The following is a 16446-nucleotide window of genomic DNA, read 5'->3' on the forward strand; positions in this document are numbered from 1 at the left end:
AAAATATCATCCTGAGTGAGCTAACCCAATCACAGAAAGACATACATGGTATGCACTCACTGATAAGTGGCTATTAGCCCAAATGCTTGAATTACCCTAGATGCCTAGAACAAATGAAACTCAAGACGGATGATCAAAATGTTAATGCTTCACTCCTTCTTTAAAGGGGAACAAGAATACCCTTTGGCAGGGAAGAGAGAGGCAAAGATTAAAACAGAGACTGAAGGAACACCCATTCAGAGCCTGCCCCACATGTGGCCCATACATATACAGCCACCCAATTAGACAAGATGGATGAAGCAAAGAAGTGCAGACCGACAGGAGCCCGATGTAGATCACTCCTGAGAGACACAGTCAGAATACAGCAAATACAGAGGCGAATGCCAGCAGCAAACCACTGAACTGAGAATAGGACCCCCGTTGAAGGAATCAGAGAAAGAACTGGAAGAGCTTGAAGGGGCTCGAGACCCCATATGTACAACAATGCCAAGCAACCAGAGCTTCCAGGGACTAAGCCACTACCTAAAGACTATACATGGACTGACCCTGGACTCTGACCTCATAGGTAGCAATAAATATCCTAGTAAGAGCACCAGTGGAAGGGGAAGCCCTGGGTCCTGCTAAGACTGAACCCCCAGTGAACTAGACTGTTGGGGGGAGGGCGGCAATGGGGGGAGGGTGGGGAGGGGAACACCCATAAGGAAGGGGAGGGGGAGGATGTTTGCCCGGAAACCGGGAAAGGGAATAACACTCGAAATGTATATAAGAAATATTCAAGTTAATAAAAAAAAATGACTTTATGAAAATCATAGGCAAATGGATGGAACTGGAAAATATCATCCTGAGTGAGGTAACCCAATCACAGAAAAACACACATGGTATGCACTCATTGATAAATGGATATTAGCTCAAATGCTCGAATTACCTTAGATGCATAGAACACATGAAACTGAAGACAGATGATCAAGATGTGAATTCTTCACTCCTTCTTTAAAAGGGGAACAAGAATACCCTTGGGAGGTAATAGGGAGGCAAAGTTTAGAACAGAGGCTGAAGGAAAGCCCATTCAGAGCCTGCCTCACATGTGACCCATACATATACAGCCACCAAACTAGATAAGATGGATGAAGCAAAGAAGTGCAGGCCGACAAGAACTGGATGTAGATCTCTTGTGAGAGACACAGTCAGAATATGGCAAATATATAGGCAAATGCCAGCAGCAAACCAATGAACTGAGAATGGGACCCTCATTGAAGGAATGAGAGAAAGGACTGAAAGAGGTTGAAGGGGCTTGAGACCCCCATATGAACAACAATGCCAACAAGATGAACTTTCAACCCTCAATATCTTTACTTCAAATGCAAGTGCACCTACATACATAAAAGAAACCTTACTAAAGCTCAAAGCACACACTGCTTTACACAATAGTACTGGGAGACTTCAACACCACACTCTCACTAATGGACAGTTCATGGAAAGAGAAACTGAACAAACACACAGTGAAACTAACAAGTTATGAACAAAATGGATTTGAAAGATATCTATAGAACAATTCATCCTAAAAGAAGAGAATATTGCTTCTTTTAAGTACCTCATGGTACCTTCTCCAAAATTGACCATATAATCGATCACAAAAAAAGGCATCAACAGATACAATAAGATTGAAATAATCTCGTACATCCTATCAGGTCACCACGGACTAAGACTGGTCTTCAATAACAACAAATAGGACAGAAAGCCCACATACACATGGAAGCTGAACAACTCTCTACTCAATCATAACTTGGTCAGGGAGGAAATAAAGAAATTAAAACTTTTTAGAGTTTAATGAAAATAAAGGGACAACATACCCAAACTTATGGAAAACAATGAAAGCAGTGCTAAGAGGAAAAATCATAGCTCTGAGGCCTCCAAAAAGAGACTGGAAGGAACATACACTAACAGTTTGACAGCACATCTGAAAGCTCTAGAACGGAAAGAAGCAAATATACCCAAGAGGCGTAGACCACAAGAAAAATCAAACATATGGAGGGAAACAACCAATTAGAAACAAAATGAACTATAAAAAGAATCGATAAAATCAAGAGCTGGTATTTTGAGAAAATCAAGAAGATAGATAAACTGATAGAGGGCACAAAGAGAGTATCCAAATGAACAAAATCAAAAATGAAATGGGAGACATAACAGACTATGAGGAAATCCAAAAAAAAAAAAAATCAGATCCTACTACAAAACCCTGTACTCAACAAAACTGGAAAATCTGGATGAAATGGACAATTTTCTAGACAGATACCAGGTACCAAAGTTAAATCAGGATCAGATTAACAATCTAAACAGTCCCATAACTCCTAAAGAATAGAAGCAGTTATTAAAAGTCTCCCAAACAAAAACAATCCAGGACCAGATGGGTTTAATGCAGAATTCTATCAGACCTTCATAGAAGACCTAATACCAATACTATCCAAACTATTCCACAAAATAGAACAGAAGGAACACTACCAAATTCCTTCTATGAAGCCACCTATACGTAAACCACACAAAGACCCAACAAAGAAAGAGAACTTCAGACCAATTTCTCTTATGAATATCCATGCAAAAAAACAATAAAATTCTTGCAAACCGAATCCAAGAACACATCAAAACAATCATCCATCATGATCAAGTAGGCTTCATCCCAGGGACACAGGGATGGTTCAATATATGGAAATCCATCAACATAATCCACTATATAAACAAAAAAGAAAAAAAAACACAGGATCATTTTCATTAGATGCAGAGAAAGCATTTGACAAAATTCAACACCCCTTCATGATAAAAGTCTTGGAAAGATCAGGAATTCAAGGCCTATACCTAAACATAGTAAAAGCCATATACAGCAAACCAGTAGCCAAGATCTGGATGGCAAGAACTTCAAGTCTCTGAAGAAAGAAATTGAAGATCTCAGAAGATGGGAATATCTCCCATGCTCATGGGTTGGCAGGATTAATATTGTCAAAATGGCCATCTTGCCAAAAGCAATCTATAGATTCAATGCAATCCCCATCAAAATTCCAACTCAATTCTTCATAGAGTTAGAAAGCACAATTTCCAAATTTATTTGGAATAACAAAAATCCCAGGATAGGGAAAACTATTCTCAACAATAAAGGAACTTCTGAGGGAATCACCATCCCTGATCTCAAGTTATATTACAGAGCAATAATGATAAAAACTGTATGGTATTGGTACAGCTACAAGCAGGTAGACCAATTGAATAGAATTGAAGACCCAGAAATGAACCCACATACTTTTGGTCACTTGATATTTGACAAAGGAGCTAATACCATCCAGTTGAAAAAAGACAGCATTTTCAATAAATGTTGCTGGTTCAACTGGAGGTCAGTATGTAGAGGAATGCAAATTCATTAATTTTTATCTCCCTGTGTAAAGCTCAAGTCCAAGTGCATCAAGGACCTCCACATAAAACCAGACGCACTCAAACTAATAGAACAAAAAGTGGGGGAAAACCTGGAACACATGGACACTTGGGAAAATTTCCTGACCAGAACACCAATGGCTTATGCTCTAAGATCAACAGAGCAATGGATACTGAAAATGTGATACATTTATACAATGGTGTACTACTCAGGTATTAAAAACAATGACTTCATGAAATTCATAGGCAAATGGACGGAACTAGAAAATATCCTGAGTGAGGTAACCCAATCATAAAATAACACACATGGTGTGTACTGTGGATAAATACTACAATACCTAAATATAAATGTCTAAAATCTCAGATTACCCAAGATACAATCCACAGACCACATGAAGCTCAAGAAGAAGGACAACTAAAGTGCCAATGCTTCACTCCTTCTTAAAAAGTGGAACAAAAGTATTCATAAGAGGAGCTATGGAGACAAAGTTTAGAGCAGAGACTGAAGCAATGGCCATTCAGAGCCCGCCCCACCTAGGGATACAACCCATATACATACAGCCACTAAACCCAGACAATATTGCTGATGCTAAGAAGTGCATGCTGACAGGAGCCTGATATAGCTGTCTCCTGAGAGGCTCTGCCAGAGCATGTCAAATATAAAGGCGAATGCTAGCAGCAAACCATTGAACTGAGAATGGGACCCCCATTGGAGGAATTAGAGAAAGGATTAAAGGAGCTGAAAGAAGTTGCAACCCGTAAGAACAACAATACCAATCAGCCAGAGCTCCCAGGGACTAAACTACTACCCAAAGAGTACACATGGACAGACCCATGGCTCCAGCTACATATGTAGCAAAGGATGGCCTTGTTTGGTACCAGAGGAATCCCTTGATCCTGCCAAGGTTGGACCTCCCAATGTAGGGAAATGTCATGGTGGGGAGGCGGGAAAGGATGGGTGGCTGGGTAGGGGAACACCCTCATAGAAGAAGGGGGAGGGGGGGTTGGGGATTTAGCTCAGTGGTAGAGCGCTTGCCTAAGAAGTGCAAGGCCCTGGGTTCGGTCCCCAGCTCAAAAAAAAAAAAAAAAGAAAAGAAAAAGGAAAAAGAAGAAGGGGGAGGGGAGATTATGGATGGGAAGCTAGGAGAGGGGATAACATTTGAAATGTAAATAAAGTATACAATTAAAAAAAGGAAACGAAAAAATTAAGCTAGCTATAACATTTGTTGTCCAATTGTTCTTTAGTGGAAAAATACAAGGCTTAACGGAAGTCCTAACTGGAATAGTCTGTGTGCTGGCAATTGAACTCAGGACCTCTGAAGACCCCCTGGATATAGATTTTTAAGAAAACAGCAGTTGAGGATCTGTGATGTAGGATCTCAAGGACTGTTTGTCTTGATTTCTTTGGTATCTGGTCCTTTCACTCTGAAAATATGTAAGCTTTCAAAGGTTATATACATATTTATTTTAACACATGTATGGATGTACAGTATCCACAATTCAGCTAATGATGATTCTTTGCTCTATGTTTGAACAGGAGAAAGGCATCAAACTTTATAAATCTATTTGGACAGCATATCTAAACTATAATATTAATGTCTATCCATGCCATATGAAAGGATGACATGATAAATCCTTAGGACTCTACAGCCAACAAGATTGGCTAGGCTTCACTGAATCCTGGCTGGAGACAATTTCATGTCTCTGCCAGTGTCAGCACTGTTCCCAAGTACAGGGATCAGCATTACAAGTTACCCATTTTGTTGACCTTCTTGATTTCCTTTTATTCTGTCTGTAACCAAAATCTTCAGGGGTGTTCCAGTTATGTCTGATTTTATTGATTCTGAAGGAATCCAAAAATGCAAAAAAAAAAAATCTCTTCCTCAATGTAATGCATCTCCTTCCTTACATTATGAAGTTATTATATATGTGTGTGTGTGTGTGTGTATACACATATATATACACACACATATATATATACACATACATATATATTGAACTAAATCAGCATTCTTTTCTAAAAATCCAGTGTACCTCAGCAGCTGTGTCTCATTGACCTTTTAAAAATGTAAGCTCAATAAAGCATTATTTACTCCATCTCTAAGAGATCTCATATACCCCTTTTGTTTTATGAGCATTTCTTTTAAAGTCCTGTTAGATCTCTTCATAATTGCTTGACCAGAAAAAATTATGAGATATGCTTGTAATATTTTTGATGCCATAATATCAAAAATTGTTGTATTCTAATGGACACACATGTTGAAGCATCACCACTTTCAATTTGTAAAGACATCTCAAAGATGGTCACCACCTCTAATAAATGTGCAATTTTAGAATCATCCCTTTAAGAGTTAAAGGCAAAAACATATTGAAACCTTGAATAAGTATCAATTGTATGATATGTTATCATAGATACATATTTTAATTCTCCAAACTCTATAAAATGAAACACATAATCTATTAAACAGAATCTGGATTCTTAACTCATTATTTTCCATCTCTGTGGGCTGCCATCTAATTTTTCAAGCCTTTGTGGATTTTTCTCATCTGGAACTACTTTTTCTGCAGTTGTAGGCTCCAGACTGGATTCTTCATTATTCTGATTTAAACAGTCCTCTAATTTCTAATCTCTAGTCTGTCCTCCAATCTACCATTTAATGTTTTAGTCTTCTCCTTCTCTTAAGTCTGCTTTATTCTGATTTTTCTTAAAGAGGATAATAAAATTGGAATCATTACTGAACATATACTTAATGTTGTGTTGACAGTCAACACAAAACTATATGATACCCAAATGCCTTTTTCTACAGTGTTTTCCATTTTTTAATATGGAAAATATTTTTAATGTCTCTAACTCTCTCCTCTTCAGGGAGGGGAAACTATACTTAGGTCTCTTTCTCCTTTCTCTAGAAACATTATTTTACTCTTCTCCCTTTTTCCTTTCTTTGGAGACTTTATTTTCTATGTGCATTTATTATGTCTCTTATTGTTCTCTAAACTTAATTATTTTTCTATATTTCATTTTCTCTAAAATGTTTTCCTCTGAAGAATGTTTTAAATATTATTTAACTCTCTCTTTAAGGATTTTCTTATTTTCTTTTTGTTATTGGATATTTTCTGTACTTATATTTCAAATGTTATCTACTTTCCCAGTTCCCCTTCTCTAATACCCCCTCCCCCTGGCATCTATGAGGATGCTCCCCTTCCCACCCACCTACTCCCACCTCAACATCCTGGAATTTCCCTACACAGGGGAAACCAGCCTTCACAGGATTCTCCTCCTATTGATGGCAGACAGTGCCATCCTCTGCTACATATGTGGCTGGAGCCATGGATCCATCCGTGTGTACTTTTTGGTTGGTGGTTTAGTGCCAGGGAACTCTGGGGCGGGGGGGTCTGGATGGTTGATACTGTTGTTCTTCCTATGGTGATGAAAACCCCTTCAGCTACTTAAGTCTTTTCTCTAACTCCTCCATTGGGGTCCCTGTACTCAGTCCATTGGTTAGCTACAAGCATCCTCATCTGTATCAGTAAAAGTCTGGAAGAGCCTCTAAAGAGACATCCATATAAGACTTCTGTCAGCAAGCACTTCTTGGCATCCACCTTAATGTCTGGGTTTGATATCTGTATATAGGGTAAATCCCCAGGTGAGGAAATATCTAGGTAGCCTTTCCTTCAGTCTGTGTTCCATAATTTGCCTCTGTATTTCCTCCCTTGAGTATTTTGTTCCCTCTTCTAAGAAGGACTGAAACATCCACATTTTGGTCTTCCTTCTTCTTGAACTTCATATGGCCTGTGAATTGTACCTTGGGTATTCCAAGCTTTTGGGCTAATTTCTACTTATCAATGAGTGGATACCATGTGTATCCTTTTCTGGTTGGGTTACCTCACTCAGGATATTTTTTAGTTCAATCTACTTGCCTAAGAATTTAATGAAGTCTTTCTCTTTAGTAACACAGTAGTACTCCATTGTGTATATGGACTATATTTTCTGTATCCATTCCTCTGTTGAAGGACAGACATCCGGGGTGTTTCCAGCTTCTGGCTATTATGAATAAGGCTCCTACATGTGTCCTTGATATATGTTGGAGCATCATTTGGGTATATGCCCAGGAGTGGTATAGGTGGGTCTTCAGGTAGCACTATGTCCAGTTTTCTGAGGAACCTCCAGACTGATTTCCAGAGTGGTTTTACCAGCTTGCAATCCCACCAACAATGGAGGAGTGTTCCTCTTTCTCCACATCCTGGCCTGCATCTGTTGACATCTGAGTTTTTTTATCTTAGCCATTCTGACTGGTGTGAGGTGGAATCTCAGGGTTGTTTTGATTTGCATTTCCCCGATGACTAAGCATATTGAACATTTCTTTAGGTACTTCTCAGCCATTCGATATTCCTCAGCTATGAATTTTTTGTTTAGCACTGTACCCCATTTTTAATAGGGTTATTTTTCTCTCTGGAGTCTAACTTCTTGAGTTCTTTGTATATTTTGGATATTAGCCCTCTGGTGGAACTTTTGGGGTCACTTAAGTACACTATCATATCATCTGAAAATTCTTCTTCCTTTCCAATTTGTATCCCTTTGACCTGGTTACATTGTCTGATTGCTCTGGCTAGGACTTCAAGTACTATATTGAATAAGTAGGGAGAGTGGGCAGCCTTGTCTAGTCCCTGATTTTAGTGGGATTGCTTCAAGTTTCTCTCCATTTAGTTTGATGTTGGCTACTGGTTTGCTGTATATTGCTCTTACTATGGGTATGGACCTTGAATTCCTGATCTTTTCCATGACTTTTATCGTGAAGGAGTGTTGAATTTTGTCAAATGCTTTCTCAGCATCTAATGAGATGATCATGTGTTTTTTTCCCTTTGAGTTTGTTTATATAATGTATTATGTTGATGAATTTCCATATATTAAACATCTCTGCATCCCTGACATAAGGCCTACTTGATCATGATGGATTTTAATGTGTTCTTGGATTCAGTTTGTGAGAATCTTATTGAATATTTTTGCATCAATATTCATAAGGGAAATTGTTCTGAATTTCTCTTTCCATGTTCGGTCTTTGTGTGGTTTAGATATAAGTGTGATTTTGGCTTCATAGAACAAACTGGGTAGGGTTCCTTCTGTTTCTATTTTATGGAATAGTTTGTATAGTAATGGTATTAGGTTTTCTATGAAGGTCTGATAGAATTCTGCACTAAACCCATCTGGCCCTGGACTTGTTTTGGTTGGAAGACTTTATTGACTGCTTCTATTTAGGTGTTATGGGACTGTTTAGATGGCTTATCTGATTCTGATTTATCTTCAGTACCTATTATCTGTGTAGAGAATTGTCCATTTCACCCAGATTTTACAGTTTCATTGAAAGTAGGCTTTTGTAGTGGGATCTGCTGATTTTTTTTAATTTCCGTGGTTTCTGTTGTTATGTCTCCCTTTTCATTTCTGATTTTATTCATTTGGATACTGACTGTGTGTACTCTGGTTAGTCTGGCTAGGAGTTTATCTATCTTCTTGATTTTCTCAAAGAACTAGCTCCTGGTTTTGTTGATTCTTTGTATAGTTCTCTTTGTCTCTACGTGGTTGATTTCAGCCCTGCATTTGATTATGTGGCCTACTCCTCTTGGGTGAATTTGCTTCTTTCTGTTCTAGAGCTTTCACATGTGCTGTCAAGCTGTTAGTGTATGTTCCTTCCAGTCTCTTTTTGGAGGCCTCAGAGCTATGATTTTTCCTCTTAGCAGTGCTTTCATTGTGTCCTATAAGTTTGGGTATGTTGTGCCTTCATTTTCATTAAATTCTAAAAATTCTTTAATTTCTTTATTTCTTGCTTGACCAAGTTATGATTGAGTAGAGTGTTGTTCAGCTTCCATGTGTATGTGGGCTTTCTGTTGGTTTTATTGTTATTGAACCAGACTTAATCCATGGTGATCTGATAGCATACATGGGATTATTACAATCTTCTTGTATCTGTTGATGCATGTTTTGTAACTGATTAAGTGGTCAGTTTTGGAGACGGTACCATGAGATGCTGAGAGGACGGTATAGTCTTTTGTTTTAGAATGAAATGCTCTATAGATATCTGTTAAATCCATTTGGTTCGTAACTTCTATTAGTTTCCTTGTATCTCTGTTTAGTTTCTATTTCTATAATCTGTCTATTGATGAGAGTGGGGTGTTATAAAGTCTCCCACTATTATTGTGCGAGGTGCAATATGTATTTTGAGTTTTAGTAAAGTTTCTTTTTTTGAATGTGGGTACCCTTGCATTTGGAGCATAGGTATTGAGAATTGAGAGTTCATCTTGGTAGATTTTTCCTTTGATGAATATGAAGTGACCTTCCTTATCTTTTTTGAAAACTTCTGGTTGAAAGTCAATTTTATTCGATATTAGAATGGCTACTTGTTTCTTGGAACCATTTTCTTGGAAAATGGTTTTCCACCCTTTTACTCTGAGGTAGTGTCTGTCCTTGTCTCTGAGGTGTGTTTCCTGTATGCAGAAAAATGTTTGGTCCTGTTTAAATATCCAGTCTGTCAGTCTATGTCTTTTTATTGGAGAATTGAGTCCATTTGATTTAAGAGAGATTAAGGAAAAGTGATTGTTGCTTACTCTTATTTTTGTTTATAAAGGTGGAATTATGTTTGTGTGTCCATCTTCTTTTGGCTTTGTTGAAAGATTACTTTCTTGGTTTTTTTTTTTTTTTTTCTAGGGATGTAGCTTCCCTCCTTGTGTTGGAGTTTTCCATCTATTATCCTTTGTAGGGCTGATTTGTGTAAAGATATTGTGTAAATTTGGTTTTGTCATCGAATGTCTTGATTTATGTATCTCTTTTAATTGAGTTTTGCTGGGTATAGAAGCCTGGGCTGGCATTTGTGTTCTCTTAGGGCCTGTATGACATCTGCCCAGGATCTTCTTGCTTTTAGAATCTCTGGTAAGAAATCTGGTGTAATTCTGATAGGTTTGCCTTTATATGTTACTTGTCATTTTTCCTTAATGCTTTTAATATTCTTCCTTTGTTTTGTGCATTTGGTGTTTTGATTATTATGTGGCAGGAGGATTTTTTAACATAGATATAAACATTCTTTTTATTGTTAATTTTTATATATCATTCCATTTGCTTACATCTCAAATGATATCCCCATTCGCAGTTATCCCACAACCCCACACCCCATCCTCCCTCCCCTTTGCCTCTAGGGTGCTTACCCACCCACCTACCCACTCCTGCCCCACTGCTTCAGCATCCTCCTATGCTGGGGCATAAAACCTCCACAAAGCTGAGGGTCTTTCCTCCCACTGATGTCAGACAAAGCCATCCTCTGCTACATATGTATTCTTAACAAAATCACTGAAAAGCAAAGATAGGCGTGCTTTAAAAAGGTCATTCTCCTTGATCAATTTGATTTTATCCCATAGATAGAGTGTATCCTCAAATTCGGAGCTGGAACATGTCCCTACTCCTGTACATTAATTTTTGTCAGAGCTAAAAAAAAAATGTTACTGGGACATATGTTCATAACAAAAATATTTAAACTCTGAGGAAAAAAATAGAAGAAGACAGGAAAGGATGGAAAGATACACCATGCTTAAGAACTATGTAATTAATATTGTTAAATGAGACAGGAGAAATTTCTTTTCTGTTCCTGTTTATCTGGGGTTCTGTAGGCTTCTTTTATGCTTATGGTCATCTTTTTCTCTAGGTTAGGGAAGTTATCTTCTATAATTTTGTTGAAGATATTTACTGTCCCTTTAAGTTGAGAATTTTCACTCTCGTATACCTATTATCCTTAGGTTTGATCTTCTCATTGTGTCCTGGGTTTCCTAGATATTTTTGGTTAGGAGCTTTTTGCATTCTGCATTTTTCTTTGACTGTTGTGTCAACATTTTCTGTGGTATCTTCTGCCCCTGAGATTCTCTCATCTATCTCTTGTATTCTGTTTATGATGCTTGAATTTATGACTCCTGATCTCCTTCCTAGGTTTTTTATCTCCAGGGTTGTCTCCCTTTGTGATTTCTTTATAGTTTCTATTTCTATTTTTAGATCCTGGGTGGTTTTATTCAATTCTTTCACCTGTTTGGTTATGCTTTCCTATAATTCTTTAAGGGATTTTTGTTTTTCCTCTTTAAGGTTTTCTACCTGTTTACCTGTGTTCTCTTTAAGGGAGTTATTTATGTCCTTCCTAAAGTCCTCTATCATTATCATGAGATGTTATTTTAAATCCAAATCTTGCTTTTCCAGTGTGATAGGGTATCCAGGACTTGCTGTGGTGGGAGAACTTGGTTCTGATGATGCCAAATAGCCTTGGTTTCTGTGACTAGGTTCTGTGCTTGCCTCTAGCCATCTGATTATCTCTGGTTTTAGTTGGTGCAGCTTGTCCTTCCTGTGGGCCTGTGAGCCTGTGATCTTAGGAATGAGAGCACCAGTGAGAGACTAGCTTTCTCCAGGCAGGTTTTAGGTATGGAGGACAGTGTCACAGCCTTATCTCTGGGAGCACATGGAGACTAGAAGGATCCTGTCCCAGGCTGCTCTGCAGTTCTTCTGCTCTGTGTGCTCCTGGTGGGTACCTCTTTGGACTGTTATTCGAGCGAAAGTGGTGATCTTACCTGTGGGTTTAGGAGTGAGAGTGTTGGGCCCCAGCAGTCTTGCCACCCATTTTGCAGTTAGCTGTCACAAATCCCTGTAACCCAGTAAAATCAAATTACTAGAGGCTTGTATTTTATCAGTCAGATTTATATCAGTAAAATCTCAACCCACAATGCCCAATCAAAGAATCAGAGCATGATGCTGATATAAACTGCCCATTTCGATTACACAAATTATCCTGTAATAATCCATATCTTACATGATATTCATAACTACCTGTGGCTATTTAAAGCCACACTGATCTGGGTCACCCTTCTCTTCCTCCATCTTCCTTCCTCCCCTCTCCATACTCTCTGTCCCATCTCTAAAATTCTCAGCCTGCCTTTCTTTTTCACTACCCAGTAGCAGGCTCTTGCCTTACCTTTTGCCTGCCCTCAACTGCACATAAACAGCAACCCACATGAGAGAACTCTCTCCAGGCAGGATTTGGGTAAGGAAGGCTGTGGGACTGCCTTAGCTTTAGGTGCATATGGAGACCAGAAGCATTTTATTATTTTCAAATATGTATTTGTTCCTTTTTTATTATTTTCAAACTTACACATTACCAGTTCAGAAATTTGAGAGTTTTCAGTCCCACTACAGCTTTAACAAAATGTTCCTTCTGTCCTTCTGTATGTCTGCAAGCTCCTCAGGCCAGCATATGACTAGGGCAACTAGCTTTACCACAACCCCCGCACCCCACCCCACCCCCAGTATTAGCTGAGCCTAATACTGCTTGGGAAATGAGCCTATCTGCCTCAGCTCTGGGAAGTTTTTCACCTGTGGGGCGTGCCTTGAGGCTCCAGTTCCCCACTTGCTACCCCCTGCCCACAGGCCTCTACTCACTCTCCCAGCTAGAAAACTGCTTTCACCTTGGGGCTTTTCTAATGCCTGAATCTTTGGTTCTAAGCTTGATTTTGGATTATATGTCCCACATTAGGCACCATTTGTAACTATGGGCTTTTCACTATGCACCAGTTCTCAAATAACAACTCTGAAACTTAATTATTTATGACAAATGCCTAGGCCATAAGCTTAGGCTTGTTTCCTGACTAGCTTGTAACCTATATAACCTGTTAATTCTATTTTATGTGTGCCACAAGGCTGGTTACCTGTCCAGTTTCATGTGTCCTTCAGAGCCCCAGTGCTGAATCTACCAACCTCTGACCCTTTCCCAGAATTCCTATCTCTCTCTGCCAGTGTCCCTTCTTCCAATCCTGCCTTACCTCATTGTTTTTCAGATTTTTATTGACCAGTGATACTTCCACATAGTACACAAGAAATTCTCTCTACAAACAGTAGACATTTATTCTAAGCCAGTTTAGTAACTGCAAGAATTCAGCTATCTCTGCCGTCAGAGTACACATAAGAAAAAGAGAGTAGTGACAGAATGATTACATTAAGATATATGTTTATTCAACAACAGGAGTGTTTCACGTTTAGTATATTATCCATGGCCATTCCTTGCTTCACGATCATTGACCTAAAACAGCTGTGAGTCATTATGAGATGTAATGTTAGGAGGACATAATTATTAATGTGGTCTGCTGCTGCTAATGTAAATGCATACTGCCCATCTTACGCAAAGAAGAAAGGAAAATAAAAGTAAATCATAATATCACAATGATATTCTAGCAAAACTATTTTAGAACATAACTGTTTTATTTCTTCTCTTTCAGATCTTTCACTGGACCCAGATGAGCTAACAAACATTGCTACAGAATTTCCAAAAATTACTTATTCATTGGACCAGAAGCTTCGTTCCGTTGTAAACTACCCTAAAGTGTCAGCTTCAGTCCATCGGTACAATAAAGAGCAGTTTACCATGTGGAAACAAAGCATAGCACAAAATTACTCAAATTATATAGCACACCTTAGGTGGCATCAAGATTGGCAAAAAGACCCAAGGAAGTATGAAAATGCAATCCAGCGGTGGCTTGCAGTCCACTCCCGTCCACCAACTCACAGCCCACTTTTCTCCAATAGCAGTAGACAATAATAAAACTTTCTCAAGCTATACATGAATACGTTAGTACATACTGAGCTGAAATAGCCTCAGCGATTGCCAATTTTACTTACTTTCAAAATACATACTGTATCTCAAGTGCCAATGAATACAGAACTCATATTGTCAGAACTAGTTATACTAAAACCTTATTGTTGCAGAGCTCTGACAGTTTAACATCAGAAGTATTTAAAGAATAGAAGCAGGCACTCTTATTTCCCTGGATGATACAGAATATGAACTATTTTAACAACCATCAGTTATTATTTATGAATCGTATTTCGTGACTTACTAGTTCTTTTATGAAACTCTTTAGATATATTTGATGTTAGAACTACTTAATTGGATATAGACTCTGAATATAGTTGATTTTAGTTTTGTTGTTGTTATTTTTTAAAAAAAGAATATGAAGCTCCCTTCCTTTCCCGGTCAGACCCTCCAAAGGGCAACCACAATCACCTCGTGTCCTTTGTGGACAAGCTACATATAGTCATCAACCAAATGAATATATTATTTACATGGACATGCAGGCACACACACAATTGATAATGTTCTTTGTAGGGTTTTTTCTGGCATATTGTGCTCTGGCTTTATTTTCTAGTTCCAATTTAACAATAGATGCTGAAATGTAAAATTGCTGAGCAGGGATCTACAAAAATTTCTGTCGATTTTCTCAAGTTGTTTCTAAAGACATTCTAGCAGTTGGCATTCCCACCAGTAGATAGCTAATATTTTATCTTTATTTACTGTGAGTACTGACATTTTTTTCATAGATCTAATAACCAGTAAAATTTGCATCAGAATGACTTTCCATATGTCTCTTGGCCATTTTCTCTATAGGTTATTAGCATTGTCTTTCTCTTACATGCATACTTTTAGATATTAGCCTTTTGAAAAGAAAAAAAGGACTAGAGAGATTGTTCTGTGGTTCAGAGCTCTTGCTACTCATCCAGAGGACAAAGCTCCAATTATTGACACCTATACAGTGCCTCACAACTTGTGCATAACTCCAATTCAGGGAGCCAGTGCTCTTTCTGGCCCCCAAGGGTGCCAGGCAAACATGTAGTGCACAGACTAAATGCAGGCAAGACTCATTCATATAAAATTTTAAAAATAATAAACAATACTTTTTTTAAAAAACTACTGGAAATAGTATTTACTTTGTCTTTTGCTATTGACCCGGGGAAAATCTGTATTTTCTTGTAACATATTTATAAATCTTTGTACCAAATAAATATTGTGATTTTTAAAATTAAAATATTCATTAAAATGTTTATAAATCTTTATTTTGTAGCTTTTAGAATTTGTGTCCTATTGTGAATGTTCTTCTCTCCGATGCTCTGATGTTCATAAAGTTTTGTTTTTAGCCCTTAGATCTTTGATCCATGTAAGATTCTTTACATATTAAAGATCTGACTTTAGTTTTTAGTGTTGCTGTTTTCTTCAGTTTTGTTTAGCTGCTAAATGATTGACTTTTATTGTGTTGACTGTCTCCTCTCCTATTACACTCCATTATATAACATCTTAGGTTGAATCATTATCTTCTCCTCCACTGATCTGTTTGACTGTATCAAGGTCCCATCTGTAAGTATGTCCTTTCTGAGTCTTCTGCTTCTTACATGTAGTTAATCTGAAGCCCAGGGCCACATGTAGTACTCTGTTTTGTCCCAGCTACTCTTGTTTAATTTCCCCATACGAATTTGGACTAATTACCAAAATGTATAATTCTTTTTTTCTTTTCATTTTTCATTATTTGTTCATTTATTTTGTTTTGTTTCTTGATACAGAGTTTCTATGTATGGCTGCTGCTGTCCTGGAACCTGACATTTTAAACTAGAATGGCTTCGAATTCAGATATCTGCCTGCTGCTGCCCTAAGGTCCACTTAAAAAAATCCTTCTAAATAAGGTAATTAAATGTATAGCCTAATTTAGAGAGAATGAAGTTCTTGATGATAGTCATTCAGAACATAGTCTACTGTTTGTCTTTGTTTATCCCTTGGCACAGAAGTCAGACTGGGCTACTGAACCCTTGTCTAAAAAGGGAAAAATGCACCATTCACAAAGAAGCCTGAACACTGTCACACTGCTATGTCTGTAAAGCCCTCCTGTCACTGATTGCAATGTGAAACTACTGTGAATTTATTCCTAGTTGTTACATCATTTATTCTGTTTCATTTTTGTTTGTTTTTTACTTATTTATTTATTTATTTACTTTTACACTCCAGATTATATTCCCCTCCCAGTCCACCACCCTCACCCCATAGTTCCACAGCCCACACCTCCTCCCCATTCCTACTCCCTCATATCTCCACAAGGATGTCCCCACCCCACCAGACCTCTGAACTTCCTAGGGCCTCCAGTGTCAAGGCTTAGGTGCATCTTCTCTGACTGAACCCAGACCCAGGAGTCCTCTGCAGT

At 38.1% G+C, this 16446-nt stretch overlaps 1 protein-coding gene across 1 annotated transcript in view; it reads left to right on the top strand.

Moving 5' to 3' along the window:
• The window catches only part of Arsk (arylsulfatase family member K), a 60975-nt gene extending 45520 nt beyond the window's left edge, over positions 1-15455 (top strand). The window contains exon 8 of the mRNA XM_032899114.1: positions 13702-15455. Coding sequence (XP_032755005.1) covers positions 13702-14021 — 320 coding nt within the window. The 3' untranslated portion in view covers positions 14022-15455. The remainder of the gene's footprint in view (positions 1-13701) is intronic.
• Positions 15456-16446: the final 991 nt, after the last annotated feature.

This window comes from Rattus rattus, chromosome 3, assembly GCF_011064425.1.
Source record: "Rattus rattus isolate New Zealand chromosome 3, Rrattus_CSIRO_v1, whole genome shotgun sequence".
Lineage (NCBI taxonomy): Eukaryota > Metazoa > Chordata > Mammalia > Rodentia > Muridae > Rattus > Rattus rattus.